Here is a 19,992-nt window from a genome sequence, read left to right on the forward strand (position 1 = left end):
GATTTAATCACACACACACAGAAGTATGACCCTCACACACCACAAACCTAACACCTTAATTCACTCTAAAAAGGCAATCCACCACCAAACTGACACAAATTTGAAATTCTCCTAAGGTCCCAAACAGAGAATCAACAGGTTTTATAGCTTCAAATCAAATTATACCTGCAGTGACTGGTTTTCTCGGCCAAGTTCCTGCATTGCAGCGGTTGTATTGTCCAGCTTTTTCTTCATTTCTACAAGTTTGGCCTGAAGCTTTTCAATTTCTCCCTCACTTTTTATACACCTGAGGCAAAATAATAAACAGTCAGCTCAAAGCATTTAAGACAATGTACACTGCGTGTGCTTTGGGTCGGTTGTCAGTCTGAGAACTTACCCAGATAAAATCCAGCCAAAAAAATCCTTACTCTGAAAAGTTCTTGGATGCCTTAACTAGGAAAACATTCTGTTGTAACAATCAATTCAAGATTATACTGGCATTGCTCCTAAGTATCTGCAGCTTATCAATACCTGGTGTTACACCCCAAACCAGGGACAGTGCTGAATGCAGTCCCTCAACAGCAAGTCCTGATAAATATCCCTGTGCAATGGGACACTCTCACAAACCATCTGCTCCAGATCAGGTCAGGCAACAGAGCAGAGAAGAAACCTTTTTCTTCTATCAAGTCTGCTTTCCATCAGTTGAAACTCAGTTAGCTGCTCAAAGCCAAATTTCAAAGGGTATTTTTCTGCCAAGCTGTAAACAGCTACTGGATGAGTTCAACACAGTACAGGAAGGGATTGGCAAAGAAAGAGGATCTCACTTGAATTGATCCCATCCCTTTCCAAGGTCTACTGCTCAAAAGTCAAACCACCAAGCTTGACAGTACCAACAAAAGTTTTCCCCTCTACTTTCACCAAACATGTCAGGAAATAAGGACAAAGAAAGCTTCCTGTCTCACAGGTGTTGCTTCTACCCTGGAAATCACTGCATTCAAGTAGCTTCTGCTGCTTGCAAGGCCTCCTGCTGCCTGAAGGAAAAGCACTCTGCTTACCTTTGACTTAAATATGTTGTAGAGACAACAGCAAGATGGGAGAAAATAAGACTGCAGCTTTTCAGGAGGAAGAAAATGCCTCCTTTGTGAGCTTTAGTCTATCTAATCTAATTACACATTCAGTCTCCTAACACAGAGTAGTTGGCACACCTGGGAGCTCCTATGCAAATTCTGTGTTACTTAAGGGGTCTCTTCCAGGCTTCTGGATGACTAGGGCATGTATTCAAACTGAATCAAGGCATGGGAGCCTCAGAGTGATGGAGAATGACAGTTAGCTCAGGTAAGAGAAGTCCTCTCTGCCAGGCCCCACAAAGTTGACACAACAGATGAGAAGCCACAGCCTATACACCTGAAATCTCAGAGAAGACCAGTGGATTTAGAAGGGCCTTACAGACGGACATAAATCCTTGACAGCAAGCACAAAGCTGTGGCTTTGGTGATAAGTAAAGAGCCTGATACGCCTGCCCTGTTTTCTACAGAATCATCACAAAGAGCACAGTTGGTTTCCAAAACCTCTTGCTGTGCTTTGGCAGGGATGGCAGGGGTTTGCACCCTGGAAACTGTACCCACAGCCCAGGCACTAAAAACAAATACCGATTTAAATAAAGCAAGACTACAGAATCCCAAATCAACTCAAACAAGTTTTCACCCTCAGTTCATTTAAATTCTCAAACTACACTTCCTCATCATCATGACCACAGCTTACCTCTCCAGCAATGCTCTTCTCTCATCCTGGTTATTCTGGACTGTTGCTTCCAGGACAGCGTTGTCCCCACGTAAATCATCTGTCTGTTTCTCCAGCTCGCTCACTCGTCTTTGACTGCTTTGCCACTCTTTCTTCATGGTGGCCAGGTTTTCATTCAGGGCTGTGACCTGCATGGTGAGCTTGGTCTCTTTTTCCTCATGTTTCCGTTTTTCTTCTTCTTTGTCTTTTTTCTCTGTGTGCTATAAAAACAATGGAAAAATGAAGAATAAGCTTCCAAGCATTCTTTCCCTATTCCCTACATTTAATTGAGCCAAAAAATCTTACTGTAACAGAATCACTACTTTTAATCAACATATTCTATTAGACAAGGCTGTCACCTCAGTGAATTTTCCTATACCATTAAATGCCTCAAAGATTTTTGATCTTGTCATTTAAAAGCTGATGTAAAGTAAAACTAAAGTCAACACATTGCTTCCTTTCTGTCCCTGGAAAAATCTAAAGGCATGCTCACAAAACAGCAGTCTCATTCTCTCTAACATACTAACCAGTTTGGCTTCAATTTCAGCACATTCTTTCTTCAGCTCCTCTTCTCTCTTTTTCAGCTGATCTTTGACAGCTTGATGTTTTTGTTTCTCCTGTTCTAGAGTTGAATTCGCATTATCTATTTTGCCCTGCAGTTCTAATTTCTGTTGAATCAATAGCTGGTTTCCATCCTTGAGATTTGTCACCTCCTGTTAGGATACAGAGTTCAAAGTTAAAGTAGCAACTCTGAAAGTGTAAATGGATTAAAATTCAAAAATACTGTAATTCTTTCCTAGGAGAGGACAGCAATAATTTTTAGTTTTATCACTAGAAGAAAGGATGATTTTGTACAGTACCAGTGATTTTCATGATCAAAGACTTTAAACTTCTATTATGATCGACATTCAATTTTAGAAATAATTTTAATGTATGCTTCTACTAAAGTAGAGAGGAAGGTCTGTTGAATTGTTTTCTACCACTCCTTGAAAAGATGTATCCATTGTCATTTTATAGGTACTGCTCTAAAATTTACTTCACATTGTTCTCTGCAATAATGAGGTTAAAAACGTTGTAATGACAATATAAAAGTGAATGTTGATGGAAGAAAGCTAGTTTCTATTAGTCTTCAGTGTATAAAAATTACTCTGTTTTAAGCAAGTGGGATAAATAATGGCTTTACTTGTTCCTCTGTAACTGAACTCAAGTAGAACAGTTCATTTAATTTATAGAAATAATTTTCCTTAAAATTACACAGCCAAGGATATAGGGACTAACAGACTAATAGGGGTGCACCATTTTCCATAAATCAAAATTCACAATACAAGTTAAAACCAAACAAAGGACAGTGAAAAGAACATACCTTCAGAACAAGAAGATGCCCTAGAGATACATATACATCCAGTCCTTGCTAGGACATGGGAAACAGAATTTAAGTCTTTAGGACACTTTCAGTCTGACTGTTTGTAGGGAAACGAAGACATGACTATTAAGCTGATATTGGTGTGCACACCTTTTACATATTCATAAATTTTATTCTTTAGAATAGAGATTTGAGGAACAACAAGAATTAGAATACCTTTCCCCAAGCACAGAGTGCTCAAGAGAAACAAATACAGAATTATACCTAAAAATTACAGACCATTTTCTAAACAAAGAAGAACAAAAGAACATCTGAAGGTTGTAAGCTATCATGTTATTTTCTATTTATTAGTGTATAGGGAATTGTACCTGTATTTATACTTGTGCAATAATTTAAACTAAGTGTGCTTAACAGATGCAAATATAACTGCTAATAATACATTATGGAAAACACAAACTGCAGCCTTTTAGGAGTGTTAGTTTTTATAGAGACTAAAAAAACAGAATATGTAGAGTGTGGCAAGAAACAATTAGTTTCACTGAAGACTAAAAATTATTTCATTAAACCCTCCCAACCTTTACCCTTTTGAGAGCTCAACTGATTGTTATGGTTTTGGAAGAGAGATTGTCTTTTACGAAGCTCCTGGCATTTGCCTTTTATGAGGTTTCCCCAACTGTGACTTTTTAAGACATTTTAAGATACAACAGTAAGAGAGTTTCAACTCTACCATGCATCCTTGAGAAGTCCCAGATGTGTCTAGAATATGTGGAAAACTTCACCATTGTGACTTTTTTGGACAGCTTTTCATTTCAGAATAGTCAAGCAGGGGTATGCAGAGTGAATTTACAGTGGAACTGAAGAAAAGGCAGGACATAGAACCCATCCTGAAGCTAAGACAAGTTATGCAGCCCACCTGACTCACGTGGTCCTGGTGATAGGCTCACTAGGCTCAAGGATCATCACCACACAAGACATCATTGCTGAGGGAGCTCAATAGAATCTGGGCTTTGGTTCCCCTACCTGTACTACCAATATTTACAGTAACCATCTTTGCAAAACCATTCCAGACAACATCTACTGAGTCGACACGTATTTCTCATCAGATAACCAAACACATGAAGAAAACTTTGTCGCAATGTACCTTCTCAAATTCTTGCTTGCAGGCTCTAAGCTCTTCACCCAGCTTGGCACTTTCTTTTTCAAGTCTATTCCTTATTTCCTGGAGCTCCGCCGTTTTACATTTTTCATTAGCCAAATCTTTTTCTTTCAAAATCTTGAAGAGAAATAGAAGTGCTAGAAAAGTTACCTCTTCCAAATTCACAAAATAAAAAACCCAAACATCCAGGGCCCAAAAACTACTTGGTGACTTTGTAACTATGGGGAAACAACTGCCATATATCTATCCACAGTTTGTAATGCAATTAGCAGCATGATTGCAGTTTTAGATTTAAAACTAATAATGTTTTCCCACCTGTCTAGACACAACCTGTCTAGAAAAAATGAGAGCATATTCTGAACCAAATTCAGTACAACTGTCTCTTTTTTAAGTCTTTTCACCAGAGCTTCAGTAAAACTGTTATCGTTATGCACTATAACAATGTTATGCTCTCAAATTAGGGATGTAATACAAAATAGTAAAGGGTGCCTGCATGGAGTGGATGTGAAATCTCCTGTGTGGAGAATTCAAAAGGCAGAGGCATTTACCCTGTCATTCTGAAGATCTTGTAGCATTTTGGTCTTCTCACCCAGCTGCTGCTCTTTCTTTGATGCATCCTGCTCCAGTGTAGACTTAGCTTTCTTCAGCTCCTGAATCTGTTGATTATTGCTAGCAATTTGATTCCTGCTGGAAACTAATCCTTCTTGAGCTAGAGCAAGTTTTTCTTCTGCGGACTAATTACAAAGAGAGTTCTAAGTTATCCATCAGTATAAAAGTTTCACACACTAAACTGCCACAAACATTTTCCAAGTAGAAAAACTGCTACCTAGTGTGCAACATTTAGCTTCAAATGTCGACAGAGCATAATTACAGAAACTTCTAGTTTACAAGGTTACCCTAAGTAAAAAGAAACTATGCCAGCGTAATTTCCAGGAACAAAAACTTACTGTATATATTCCAGCCTGCATCCTTACACAGACAAAAGGTGATAACATGCAGAAGGGCAAAGAACAAAAGGTAACTGCCAAAAAGAGAATACACTTGAATTTGCTCACATAAATTCATTTTATTACCTAGGTAAATCAACTGTTCTATAACTCTAGACAGCTGTTACTTATGAAGCAGTGAAGCTATACTTTGAAGATTTCAAAAATCATTCAATGCTATTTTTCACCAATGACTTAATAAATTCAGTGCTAGAAAAATCATGATTCTTTCAAATTCTGAAGTGAAATGTATAAGATAAAAATGCTAATATCAGGATAAAGTGTTTCACAGTTTCTGCTGCATAAGCATTGTAAACAATAAGTTTAAACTTTTATTCAAAATCCAGAAATGATACTTTATTTGCTTCTAATTCTCACCATTAGCTAGAAAAAGAACTTTGATTTATCTGTCTGAAAAAGGCCACAAAATCCTAAGAAACAATACAAAACTTGCACCCAGAGCCAAGGACATTCTGTTTGCCCACAACAAAGTCTAACTTTGGGGGGTTTTTTTGAGTTAATATTCTGAAGGTTTTTAAATCTTCTAGCTTAGGTAAAGACTAGTTCCACTTGAAACCAATGAGAAAAAAAAACAACTAAACAAACTCATCCTCCACTTCTCCAAAATACTGGTATTTTATGCAAACTTTTGATGCTACGATACAGAAGGTGAGCCGAGATTTATTATTACTAATAAGTTTATTGCCTTCAGTGCAGCAGTAAGGATTTAAATTCTTTCAAGACAAACTCAATTCTTTTTGAAGTTCTTGCTTAAATATTAATCAAACCTCTTGTTGAAGGTTAGTGGTTTTAAGAGGAACTATAAGCAGAATTTTCACTTCATTCAATTATGCATATGCTTTAGTCGCTCCCATATTGATTTAAAAGCTAATTCATTTCTATGCCTCATGACCCTCCTTTGTAATATCTGAAGAATTTTGCTTGTAGAGTCACATTTAATTTGAAACAGCAGTGATGGAACACTGCTGATTCAAGAGCATTTTCAAGAATCCCCATGACTCTTAAAAATCTCACACCAGCTTTAAAAGTAATTTTCAGACAAATTACTTCACTTTCTTTCTGAGAGTTTACTACTTAATACTTTGAAAAGTGTTGACTCGGAATTTTTTGTAAAAAAATACAAGATGCTTTTGCAGTTTCAAGGTTTCAGTAGGGTGGGTATTTCAGAAAGCAAAATTATCTCACTCTGTTCCACTGTGTGCAGTGGAGTACCATATTTTCCAAAAAACTGAGGGAGGATAGGAAGTCTAGCACCATCATATAACATTTTCACAGGAAAACCCAACAGTCTCTGAAGTCTTAGAAAGAAACATAATAAAGCCACAACTTCAATTCAGTTTTGTTTTCAGTAGAAGAGATGTGGTTACATCAAATTTGCTAACATCAGATGCTGAAATTTGATGAAGTGGACAGTGACACAGTGGGTGCTTCTCTCTCAACCCATACCTCAAAGTGTCTGCACTGTACAGGTTATCCCATCGTGTCTACTCCGAAGCTGAGACAAGGAGCAGGCACTGAACAAAAGAGGTTAATCAGTACTTATTTGTGTAAATAAAGAGAAGCACTAGGCTGAATGGTACAGAGTTTAAATAAATCAAAATATTTTAAAATTACAGTTTGATTCACTACAGCTTGAGCTGCGCCAGTGCAAATCACAGTGCCAGCTCCACAACTGGTCCTAGCAGGAAGGTAGATCTAAATTCATTCTACCTACATGAAGTGCACAAACAAGCATCTGAGTCTGTGTGCTCCCTGATCCCAGTCCACAAGGATCAACATTAAATTATTCATTAAATTAGATGCTAACCTGATCTCTCTTCATTCCCTAAGAAAAACAGTTTGACTGACTGCATGCAAGTTAGGCTCCTGACTTACACGACCGAGGTCTGGCAAGTATGAATTTTGTTCCAGAATATTCACTGAATATATGCTGACAGCAATGCCAACACTGGAGACAAAGAAACATTATTTTGAAAACACAGAAGAAACCAGGACTGACTACAAAAAGCACAAATGCCAAAACTGAAGAATATTTGGCAGAGCTCAGGAGATCAGATTCACAGAAAGTATTCTCACACTAAGTCAAAATCAGGCAAATATAACAGTTTGTACATTTTTATTAATTCTTCTATATAAAAAATGCCTTTTTCACACTAAAAAAAGTGTGAATATGTGTGAAAAATGCCAATCACTTGTTTTTAGGATTTTAAAACCTTAATAGTAATAAAATGGTTATAAAAATAGTAATATAATTAGAAAAATAAAAATTTGAACAATTTGGATTAGGACAATATGAGACAACAAAAAAAAAAACAAAGAGTTACAGAAGACCGGGTACCTTTTTCTGGGCAAAATAAGCCTGAAAAAGGACACATGTTAACAGAGGATTAAGCCTTAAAAACAACAGCCTGTTTCATATTCATACAATTCATACATGATGCATAAATTTCATGCAAACAAAGGATTATGTCTGGTAATCATCAACTTCTTCCTCTTAATCCTCACAGCATCTTCATGGCTGAGCAAGGTGGGAAGAAGTTAGTTTCTTTTGATAAAAGAGCAATAAATTCTCTTTCTCTGAAAGATTTAGGTGTCCTGTGGCTGCTATCTGGTGCGAGTACCTCATTCCTTTCTTTAAAAAAAAAAAATCCCACATACATAATTCCTACTTTAACATTATGTTATAACCTAAAACTATATTTAACATATGACTTTAGAAAATTAATACAGCGTAACTTTCTAACATAATACATATAATATTCATCCTAATATTTGTGAAAAGCCAATCATAAAATATGCATTTTTCACAATAGTCACACACAGATACTTGTATAAATATGTGTGTGTGTATACAAAAATTGTTTAAGTGGTATTCTTTTTTAATTATATATATCCTTTTTTATCAAAAACTAGCTTTAACAAACACTCAAATCCTCTTTCTTTTTCCATTAACAAAGATGGAAAACGTGTGAAAGTTACTGTTAGAGACATTTTTAATCCAAAGGAAATTTGCAGAAAATATTATCATAAAATTATAATTATAACTACATTTTCACTTCTGGTTTGATTTTTTTTTTTTTAATTGTATCACAACACTTGTCCCGTGTCCTCTGCAGGACTGAGCTCCAGGGTTCGCACCCGGCCTCAGCGGCACTGCTCGGCGCTGTGCGGCGGGCTCCCCGGCGCCCTGCCCCGCAGCCCGGCTCGGGCCGAGCCGCCGGGTGTGCAGCGGCAGAGCCGCCCCGCAGCGTTCCGCCCCTCGGCGGGGCTCACCCGGCCCCAGCCGGAGCCCAGCCTGCGGTCCGGCTGGGCCTTTCCCGAGCGATGCCGGCAGATGGTGCTCTGTGCACAGCCCTGCCAGCAGCGGAGCGCCCCACGCCCGTACCCACCGCCTCAGCAGCCTGGAGCCTCGGGCCCGCCACCAGCGAGCTGCCACACCGCGGGAGCGAGCACGTTCGGCTGTCCAGTTAAATCTAGCACTGCTGCTCTGGCCATGCCTCTTCTGGACAGTGCTGGGCTCCTGACAGTGCTGACTCAACACAGCTCTGCACGGAGTTCCCAACTCTGCTAAAAATCCTGCACCGAAAGGCACCCAAGCTGACTCTACACACGGACAGTTTAAAATCTTCTACCACTGCCTACTAAGAAGATTGAGGCCAATTAAAGCTCAGTCTGCCCATCAGCTTTCATTCCAAACTTCACAAAAAACACACAGCTCTGGCTCAAATGAGCTACTTTTAATAACTTGCTCAAGGCAAAACATCATGCAGACAACTGATTTTGAACAGGTTGTGAAATTCTACCATAAAGTTCTTCAGTGGCATTTTGATATTCATCTCTCAAGACTAACATTGTCACTCTGAGGCTGTCTGAATGTGCTTTTTTCTTTTGGGGTCTTCTAAGACAAGTTATCACTGCTTCTTTAATTTAAAGTTGTACTGAGGTAGCACAGCCATGATTAAAGTTCAGCTCCACACCTTTTCCCCCTTCCAGGAAAAAAAAAAAAAAAAAAGAAAAGGAAAAAAAAAAAAGTAGCATCAATCAGACCTCACTAACCCTAATTAATATATGATTTTTGCAAAATTTTTAAATCAAGCAAACAGCCTCCAAATTGGTACACCACTACAGTACTTAGGAACCCAAATCTTCTTCAGGTTCTCTAGGCTCCACAGAAACTTACATCATAAATCAAGTTACCAGATTGCTCACCTTAAAAATCTTGTTTCCCCATTGCCTTCACCTTATTCTACCTTTTAGCATAGAACTCTCCCTCTCTCTTGCTACCATCCCCATCGGGTCTAAATACATGTGAGACACACACGGTCCTATTTTTTCTGCCAGAACTAGAAGTCATCAAACTGCTTTAATAATACTTACTCACAGCTATTTTGCAGTAAGTGATACTTTAATAAAAACTCTACTAAAAAAAACCCCAAGTTACTGAACAAATCAAATGCTTCTACAGGTCACTCCACTACCAAAAGGTGATTTAAATGCATTGCAGGAAAGAAACTCACAGATGTATATGTGCAATAGTAAAAAACTGAAAGAAAGAATATGCTTAAGCCACCACAGCTTGTTAATCATGCAGAAGTTCTCCACAACTTAATGTAGCAATTCAACCATGGTGCACTGAACGTAAAGCTTCAATAAGCTGCAGGGAAACATGGCAGGTAATTTATCACTACAGAGGAGTAAGTCTAATAAAACTGCAGTGGCCTATATGTAAAGGAGGTATTTCTCTGTTTCTTAAAATAACCTGAACCTGGCATTCAGTCTCTGTGGCACAGAATGTCCTTGGGACTAACTGAAACATTGGCTTAGTACTGACATGAAGCAGAAGGCCAGAAAAAAGGGCCAAAAAACACCTTTGCTGACTGGCTCAACTCTCAGCAATACCTCTTTGAAGGCACTGCACACTAATACAAAACCAGGTAACTTCACTTTAGGAATAGCAAAAACTTCAAGGACGAAATTCTAGCACTTGTATTCCAGGTAGGTCTGAAAGCCTACTGTTTCTCTAAGTTTGACATCTCTTAATATCTACCATCAACAGGAATATTCTAGTTAAGTCATCTGGAAGACAGCAGTTACATGCTGGCAGACCTTGCCCTAATTAGCTATGCTATTTAAATTAGCTGAAAGCTACAGTATATAACATGAAAAAGCAACATTAAAAAATAATTCTAATGAATATGAAACCAAATCGCCTTTCACTTTGCTGCTGCAGAAATGCAAGGGTATTTCAGGTAAACTGGCAAATCTGTTTGCATTTAAATTAGTTTCAGAATTTCTTTTGTCTCATGGAAACGGAAAAGGATTAAACAGCACTAAATTCTATATACAGGAGAAGATTTTTTTTTCACTTATACAGTTATTGCATTGTTTCTTGGTCTTCAAAATGGATATTAACACCTGCTAAGTCACATATGACATTAAAATGACTGCAAGTACCTTAAGGTCTTGCCTGGTTGCCAGCAGCTCAGACTCTTTCCCATAAAGATCCAGCTGCAGCTTCTCCATGTTTTCTTTATGTTTATCATGGGCCTTCTGCAAGTCTGCTAGCTTGCCTTTCTCTGCTTTAAGTTCCTGTGCTGACAAAATACACTGCTGTTGCAGTTTATTCTCCAGCTCTGCCTGAAACATAAGCATAGAAAGTTGTAGTTAAAGTTACAGACAGTAAAGTTAGCTTAAGCATTTCAATAAAATGTATTTCTACTGTAAGAAGAATTAAGCATTTCAATAAAATGTATTTCTACTGTAAGAAGAATTAAGCATTTCAATAAAATGTATTTCTACTGTAAGAAGAGAATTTTGTTCTTATGGAATAACAGTTCAGTAACTTGATATTTGTGATTTTACAGTAACATTTTATAACTAATTTAATAACAAAATTTAATTCGCTACAAAAGACAAAGTGAAACACATTAAGACTAAACAATAAAAATTGGAATAATGTTTCTGAGTGTGCTGGTTTTGGCTGAGGTAGAATTTTCTTCACAGTAGTTAGTATGGGGACTGTGTTTTGGATCTGTGGTGAGAACAGTGTTGTTGTCACAGGGATGTTTTAGCTACTGCTTAGCAGTGCTCACCCAGAGCCAAGGCCTTTCCTGCTTCTCACACCACCCTGTGAGCAAGAAATCTGGAGGTGCTCAAGAGTCTGGAGTCTGGAGAGGGCACAGCCAGGACAGCTGATCCCACTGACCAAAGGGAAATTCCATACCATAGGACATCATGCCCAGCTTATGGGGCTAGCAGAAGAAGAAAGGGGAGGGAGTTTGGAGTGTTTGTCTTCCCAAGCACTGAGCAGCTCTGTTGAGCTGAGTTGATGGCTGGGTTAAACCACAACACCAAGGCTTAATGTTTCCACAGGCTGTCTAAAGCACAAATATGAACATGTAGCATTGGGCAGCCAAAGCTGAAGCCACATTTAACAGTGCATGGCACACAGCACAACATTCCCTAATGCTGTAAGACATTTGAACTCTTCCCAGTATGGTTTATGAGTTTTATACTGTCACTCAGATAATTTTGGTATAATATGAGAAGACTCAGTTTAAAACTGCCATGGACATTTTGAAACACTGCAGAGTTTGTCTAGAAATACTCTCACGACATTCTACTGCTTTATGAGAAAATGGCAGCTCTTGCTTTGCTCCTGAAGCAAAAAACCCACATTCAATCTAGGTTATTTTATCCCTTTATTAAAACTCACTTCCTATGGAATTTATATTTCAGCATTGGTTCTTTTCATTATTGCTGTTGATGTTGTTGTTTTTATCTCCAACAACATCTGAAGACCTCACTTCCACATCCTGACCTTATCATTTCCAACAAGACTACAGCAAACAGAGTTTATCACAAAGTTATTGACATAAAAGCTTCAATATTTATCAGAGGAATTTACATTCATTTTCTTCTAAGAGTAAGAAAGGACAGTCTTACCTTTTCTAAAAGGGCAGTTTTTAATTCAGCTTGCAGTGTTTCACTATGTTTTTTCTTCTGCTCAAAAGATTCCTTTAACTCTCTCAGCTTTCCCTGGAGATGTTGCTCACTTTTTTCTTTTTCCTTCAGAAGACCCTGGATTTCCAGTACTTGTGCTCTTGCTGAATCAAGGTCTATAGACAACTGCTTAGAAATCTACATTCAAAAATATTAAGTAACTGTATATAATTTAAATTTAAATCACTTTTTGTACATGCTGTTCATAGAACCAGACCATCCCACAGTGCCACTGCTGTTTCATAGCTAAGTGGTTGAACACTGGCAAGCAGATTTTAAGAACTACCATAACACATTAAAATAGTCTGTTATTCCAAATTTACTACCCAGAGATCAACAGCAGTCTTTTTTATCTATTCTAAATTAAGATCAGGCAAGTCTTCTCACACCAGCAGTGGTTTGGGCTCTCCTGCTGCCAACTGCAGCATACACCAAGCTCATCCTTCTGCACTTTCCACTGAGCACCACAGCACTTCAGCTGAATGAGTGGGGAGCCAGGGAAGCAGCAGCAATAGTCACAGAGCAATTCCCATCACACCTGCACACCCCCAAACCACTTTCAGACAGTAAGTGTCCATCACAGTCTATCAAACTATGTCCATTGATCAAATCTTTTCTGATTCCTTTAGGGAACAGAAGATGCCTTGGGTAAAGAAATGCATGAAAGCAGACATGTCCTTCAGGCTGCCAGCTGCACTGTATGGTCTGAATGCTCATCTTTGAAAAAGAAGTACATTTGGTCCTTATGTAGTCACAAGCGACTTACACAAGTTTAAAAAAAGCAATTCAGTCCTTGAAGGATATCTGAAAATGTCCTGCCAACTACACTGAGAACATACTGAATAAGCCTGAGAATAAACTAGATCTAAGGATATGAAATAACAACTTTTATTGTATGGCAATACAAAAAAAAAAAACGAGGACACAGTAATACCATTTCATTAAAGGGCTAAAATCCCCTGCTACAGTATGTGGAGCACAGAAAACTATGACTAAAACCTGCATTTTAACGCTTCACATTACCCTCTAAGAAAGTTTTAGTATCACCTTATTTCAGTGCCAAAGATAGTTTACAATTTGAGAATTGAAACATCTTTATGTCTCATCAGTCCCAGCAGGTAAGACTGAAAATCAATCTTTTAAACATTTATTTTTATTGGTTTTTAGATTTCTGAAACTAAGCAGACAACTTACCCCCTCCTTTTTCTCCAGTGAGTTTTTCAATTCATTCCTCTCTTTAGCTACAGACTCTGTTTGTATCTGAAGTTGGTGTTTTAATTCTTGGTAAGATTTTTCCTATAAAACATAAGACAAGGAAATATTCATATTATTACTATATATTCCTTCTAAGACCATGTATGGAGTATTTCTGCAGGAGTTCCAAATCCTTAAAAATACCGCTTTCATTTTTAATGAAAAATCTTACCTTCTCAACTGCAGATATCTTCAGCTCAAAACCTCTCAAAACTTTAAGAGTAAAATCTAAGCCACACGTTAGATGCCCTGTACTGATAAACTCAACCAGGTGCCAGAGCTTTTCTGATTAGGGATAGTCTCCCTGTTTGAAGCTGTGGTTGGCACCCCTTCTCCTTCTTGATGAAGTTAGTAGGCTCACTAGTCTTGCTCAGGATCTAAAATTCCCTCATGTTCTAAAACTCACAAGCAAGTAAATTTGCAGACCTCCATGCAAATGCAACCATATGTTAAGTCCAAATACTACATATTTAAGACAGTGGAGAGTCTCAAGAAGACTACAGAACTAGAAGCAGAATCTGGACTACTACCTTTAAACTGAAGAGAAAATCCTTCAAGTTTTTAGGAGAAACAAATCTTTAAATAGCAGTAACAAAGAAAAGCAAACAAAAGAGCTTTTCTTCAAAAGGTGAATGAGTAAAAGAAAAATGTTCTTTTTAACTAGGAGCATATTTTTTTTTAGATCAGATTAAAAGTGTCTCTGAATGGGTTCTGGAAAATGGTGACATGAAAGATGAGAAGAGTATGAGAAAGACACCCCTTGCCACGTTTGAGACAAGGGTGTCAGAACAACTGTGTTCATATAGTGCCCATTAATATCACCAAGGCAGAAGAGGTAAGAAAAAGGTGTATCTTAACCCTCGTAATAGTTTACTTTCTTTACCATAATAGGTTGCTCTGGTGGTCAAGTACTTGTTATACTGTCACTTGTAAGACCCTTCTGAAATTCAAATAGTTCTAGTACTCCAATAATACCTTAAGCTCATTCCCCAAATGACAGATGATGTTACTCTCTCTGCCTGCAGTATGCAGCTTTCCAGCATGTCCGCACAAACACACAGGAAGTTATATATATAAAGACTTCAGAAAGGGAATTAAAATGGCCTCAGAAAAATAACTTCTTCAATACAATAGCATTTTAGCAAAGGTTCCAAAACTTTGTGTTGTTATAATATAGTTGATGTGTTTTTTAAAAGGGGGACATTTGCCATCAAACAGTTTCACCACTTGTCATCTCCATTTAGTTTCTTCATTATGTTAAAGGAGTGCAGCAAGAAGAAAGTATCCTGTTATGTGGTATGACTGATGTTTACTACTGTAAATATGTAGGCAAAAATTTAAGGTGGGAAACTAGTATGAACTACTAAAAAACACAATTTGGTTTTCCTTACAGTACTAAATATTCATGAATTTTCATCATATGTACACTGTTTTAAAACAGAAAGCAAAGTCATTTTATCAGAATGTATATACCAAAATTAGTGCCTAACTAAAGAATCTACTAACCATTTCTGCCATAGCTGCTTTTCCTTTTTTAATTTCTTTTTCTAATTCCTCCTTTCTTTTTTTGAAGGATTCAGAGCTTTTTGAGAGCTTATCTTTGGTATCTGTAAGGTCCTTTAATAGAGTGTCCTTCTCTAACTTCACTTGTTGCAGCTCTGATGTGGCTGCTTGCATTTTACAATCAAGTTCCTTGAGCTGTTTACTTGTGTCTTGATTTGATTTCTCAAGGTTTTGTTTGAGACTGGCCTTTTCTGCCTCCTGCTTTGTAATTTGTTGGTTTGCTTGGTCAAGGGCCTCAGATTTCTTCTGCAAATCCAGCTGAGCATTAGACATCCTGCAAATACAAAAGGATAAAACATATTTTTTTAAAGTTCTTTTCCACAGGTTCTTTTGTATCCTTAAAAGTCTCTACTTTCATCCATGGCCATTACATCTCCCCAGTTAAGACAAAGCAGCAATTTCAGAAAATAGTTTTGAGGTGGTTCTTTCTTCCTCAACTATAATGAACAGAAACTACCCCTTTGGTGCTTATGCATGAATTGCAAATTTGTAAAGGTTACAGAGCTATAGATATTTAAAGATGGACCTTACTACATCTAACTGTTCAGACATTTAGCTGGCAACAAGCACAGTGAATAAAAAAAAGAAGTGTAGTGAATCACAGCAGTCAGTGACTCCTGTGAGACAACATGGCAGATGGAGTGAAAGACAACAGGTGGGATACAACACGGTTCTTCTAGCAGAGGGGACACAGCACTTATTTACAACTTCATGAAATCACAGGAGACAAGCAGAAAATTTCAACTCTACTCCAAACTGCCCTGGTTTTATGTCTGACTTTGAAAAGTACTATAACACAGGAAATGCATACGCTTCTCTTGCTGCTTGAAGTTGTTTACTCAGTTCTGCTGTCCGGAGCTCTAATTCTTTGTTCTGATGTCGCTGTTGCTGTAACTCCTGAAGAGCTTGGTCTTTGCTTGCTCTAGCATCAAGAATGTCACCTTCAAGTTTCTGAGAGAGAAAAATAAAAAGACAGAGCCATCACAAAACAATCAACAAAATAAAAATAGCAATAAAAAGCAAAGTCATATAGCCTGTGAGTAGCATTAACTGTAGAAAGCAGTCACAATTCTCACATATCATCTGTTTCATTACTTTGCAATTTATCTTTCACAATTTAGTTCCAGCTAATCACCTGCTCCTCCTGAACTGAAGTACTTTAGTAACACATTCTAAAAGCATCTCTAAATAAAAGGCCAAGCAGGCATTTTTCTGCAAAGTAATACAAAGTAATAGACAAAAAGCTTTACAGCAGAAGCAAAGACAAAAACTGAAGTGGTGAAGAAATTCTATGCTTGCCTGGAAGAGGTTTTTCTTCTGTTTTTTTCCAAAGCTACTTTTTCACTCACATGGAATATAAAGAACACAGGAGCCTTCAGCAAATGGGCATTGTTTAGACTCTTCAACATACTGAGTGTTTTACAGGCACTTCTGCTTTCACACAGAGGCCACAAAACAAAGTGGCCAAGTTTCTCAAAAAAATTTCCTGAGGGCTTTTTGTTTTCTATTTTTTTTAATTTTTTTTTAAATGCCACATATTAAACTGGAATAATCTCAAAGAATGGTGATGATGCCAAGATTTTACATAGAATTGCATTCCTGTTGACAACATCAACAACCCTGCTCAGTTTCACACTTCAGCTACCAGGAACCTCATAAAATCATACCCAAGCACGCTCTGTATTTATCCCAAGCATTTGTGTCCATTGGCTACTTGTGAAATTACAGCAAAAGAATGAAAACTAAAAACACAAATCAAAGTAGGCAAGAAAAAAGACCCAGTGTCCAAAAGATGAGATGGAAGAACAAAATAATTATGCTGATAATGAAATGCATGACAGTTTTAATTTTTACTAGCATTGGGTTTAAAATTTCATACAGGGAAAACAATCTTCATTCTCTTCTGTAGAGCACAAAAGCTAGGAAAAAGACCCTACTCAGTCTTGAGCAAAAAGATTACTAACCTCCCTCAGAACAGACAGACAACACTGCAAAACCAGTTCTGCATTGCTCCCATGATCCCTGAATCATATGCTTTTGTGTGTTATGAATTTTGACTACCAAGTGGTATTTTTTTAAATAGTGAACAAAGGTCAAAGCCTAAGTTTTAAAGCTCTCAAGCATTAGGACTAATCCATATCCTTAACTGTAAATAATAGTATATCAAAACACCAGGAAGTTCTGCAAACCTTCTGCCAGCATTATGTGGACTTCAAAATAAAAACTGATTTCAGAAATGGAATGCAAAACTCCAGATCAAGTTAAGAGATGGAAGAGTGATAAATAAATCTTGCTAAAAAGCCCACTGAAAGGCTTCAGAAATAAATTAAACCAGACAGGCAGTGCTAAGCAAGGCTAGGCAATGTAACACATATTCCCTGCTACTACTTGTAAAGTGTGTAAGTTCAACTTGAAAACTCTAATTTTGGGACCCTCACATAACAATTTCCAGGTAGCAGGAAGGTTGGCAGAAGCACACACAGAGGAAAATGACACAATAGTGGCAGTGTCATAGGCCTATCTATTTAATGTGATATACTAGCACAGGAGAACAGGATTAAATGGTGAATCAGGAAACATTAGTGAGAAAGAAAACCCACAATAGTGATATTGATATAATCCTTCCCCCCTAATTTGAGCACAGCTTTTACCACATGCTGTCTAACAGAAGAGATCAGTTTCTGTAAGTCCAGATTCTGTGTTCAATACAAACCTTGAGCTGTGCCTCTAGTTCTTCAGTTTTCTGTTCTAAAGAAAGGCATTTTTCTTTGTACTCTTTAAGACTGGCTTCCAGCTGAGTACAGTATTCCTGCTTGTCATTCAGCTTAGCTGTAACCTGATCCAACTGAGCACTGACCTTATTTAACTCCTGGGTAAAACAAAAATACAAAGCTTTTTACTTTTTCAGTAACTTCAAAAATTACTAATGTCATATGTGCTTTAAATGATCTAACATGTTCAAATTAAAAAGGAAAATAATGATATTGAAAGGAGAAACACAAACACATGCACAAATTCCCTCTGTTTCACTGAAAAAAAATATTTTAAAGCCTCAATATTCTCTCAAACCTTACAGGCTCTGGGCTAAATGTTAACAAAGGTGTTTGAAGTTGTTAAATCAAGAGGAACTGTAGGTAATAAAGGTGCTAGGTCCTCAAGTTAGTACAGCAGTAACTAGAAAATTACATTAAAAAACCTAGATAAAATTTTTGATGTCTTTGTTTGTCATGAAATCAACCATCAAAGAGGACAGAGTTCTTCAAATACCAGAGTTGATTTCAAAACGTTTTGTTCAATACAAAACAAATAAATTCTACAAAAGACATGAACACATTCACCTAGTAACCACTATAACGACAGCTACATCAAAGTTCACTGTTCTCCAACCAAGCTGATGTATTTAGTTATTAATTAATTATTTAATGGCTGCAAAAAGTTGTCTCCTGTTTACAGAGACTAATTACATTCCCATGCTACAAAGTGGTGCCATATTAACATCTGCTGGATGTTCCCACGAAGACCACAGCAGCACTGATTTTAACTATGCAAATATTTGATTCAACAGAGGGTAAAATGCTTCACTAGGATTAAAAGACATTAAAAAACATGTAATTTTATCACCAGCCTTTTGATTTTTTTATGTCAGCTGGCCCACAGAGAATTATTTCTGAATACCAGCAGCTGATAGGAAATTTATCTGAGTCAGCAGTAAGAGTTAGGAGTTTTTGCTTCTGCTGAGTGCATTCTACAGTCTTTTCTTCACAGCATACACATAGGAATTGAAAAATACCTCCAGAATACCTAAGGAAAGCCTCGATTCTGAAGAATAACCCTACAGCAAGGAGTGGACTCCCAAATAAATTCCCTGCACTGTGAAATATATCTGCTCTGGAGCAGCAAAAGGAATTGAATGCATACTACATGGTTAAAATATCCTAAATTATCATTTCCCAATGCTTATTCATATGTTCACTGAGTTGGTAAACAGACTATCCTGAGGCTTCTAAGCAGTTTTTAGGTAACACAGAAAATTTATGTGTCAGTTAATACCTGTTGTTTATCTTGCAGGGCATTCTGGGCAGTGTCCAGATGGTTCTGTAGATCAGCTCTCTGAGCAGCTTTTGATGCTTCTGCTGAGAGTAGTAATTCAGTCTTTGCTTTTACCTGAAAGATAAATTGTACTTCACTAAAACATCTGTTTTACCATAGCTCATTCTAATTTTTTGATAGCCATCAGTAAGTTTAATAGTAAAATCAGCAATATTCATGTGTTGGTGCATTTTTCTACAAGGAAATACATACACTTTTTCCCAAATGGGAAATCACAACCAGAATTTTTCATCACCATAAGATACAGAGATCCATTACCTGCACATCAAGTTGTGACACTTTCTCCTTACTTTCATTCAACTGACTGGTTAGTTCAGTGATGTTTGTTTCCAGGGAGAGCACACGATCTTGAGCAGCTCTTAGGTGTGCCTTTTGTTCCTGCACTTGTTCATGCAAATTCTCTTGGGCTTGTTTATGACTTTCTGATTGATTTTTCAGCTTTTCTGTCAGCTGAGTTACCTGCAGTGGAAAAAAAGAAACAATGTGAGAAGGCTGGGACAGCATGTCCAAGGAAATAAAAACTTAATTTTAGTGTGTCTTATTATGGCTCTGGAGACTCAATGCTATCACATTTCTTTTCCTGAACCATTACAGTAAAGCTATATTGTTCACAACACCAGAGTTTAAATAGGTTACCAGCTGAAAGTAGAAGCAAAAGAGAATTGTCAAATTGGCCTTAATGTAACAGAAACAAAATACTAAGGAGACAACAGATGCAGGCTAAGCTGAATTCTGGTGTTGAAAGCAGGAATCCAACCTCTTTTTAAAATGAGTGAAAC

At 37.4% G+C, this 19,992-nt stretch overlaps 1 protein-coding gene across 4 annotated transcripts in view; it reads right to left on the reverse strand.

Moving 5' to 3' along the window:
* EEA1 (early endosome antigen 1) overlaps positions 1–19,992 on the reverse strand; it is a 67,855-nt gene that overhangs the window by 8,166 nt on the left and 39,697 nt on the right. For all 4 annotated transcript variants that reach the window (XM_041409733.1, XM_041409734.1, XM_041409736.1 and 1 more), the window contains 13 exons: positions 19,472–19,672; positions 19,154–19,267; positions 17,817–17,972; positions 15,915–16,054; positions 15,047–15,377; positions 13,481–13,582; positions 12,230–12,424; positions 10,739–10,921; positions 4,826–5,011; positions 4,263–4,394; positions 2,286–2,471; positions 1,741–1,979; positions 166–286 (listed from right to left, as the gene is read on the reverse strand). In XM_041409733.1, coding sequence (XP_041265667.1) covers positions 166–286; positions 1,741–1,979; positions 2,286–2,471; positions 4,263–4,394; positions 4,826–5,011; positions 10,739–10,921; positions 12,230–12,424; positions 13,481–13,582; positions 15,047–15,377; positions 15,915–16,054; positions 17,817–17,972; positions 19,154–19,267; positions 19,472–19,672 — 2,286 coding nt within the window. The remainder of the gene's footprint in view (positions 1–165; positions 287–1,740; positions 1,980–2,285; positions 2,472–4,262; positions 4,395–4,825; positions 5,012–10,738; positions 10,922–12,229; positions 12,425–13,480; positions 13,583–15,046; positions 15,378–15,914; positions 16,055–17,816; positions 17,973–19,153; positions 19,268–19,471; positions 19,673–19,992) is intronic.

Source organism: Onychostruthus taczanowskii, unplaced genomic scaffold (assembly GCF_017590055.1).
Source record: "Onychostruthus taczanowskii isolate IOZ18803 unplaced genomic scaffold, ASM1759005v1 scaffold31, whole genome shotgun sequence".
NCBI classification, from domain to species: domain Eukaryota; kingdom Metazoa; phylum Chordata; class Aves; order Passeriformes; family Passeridae; genus Onychostruthus; species Onychostruthus taczanowskii.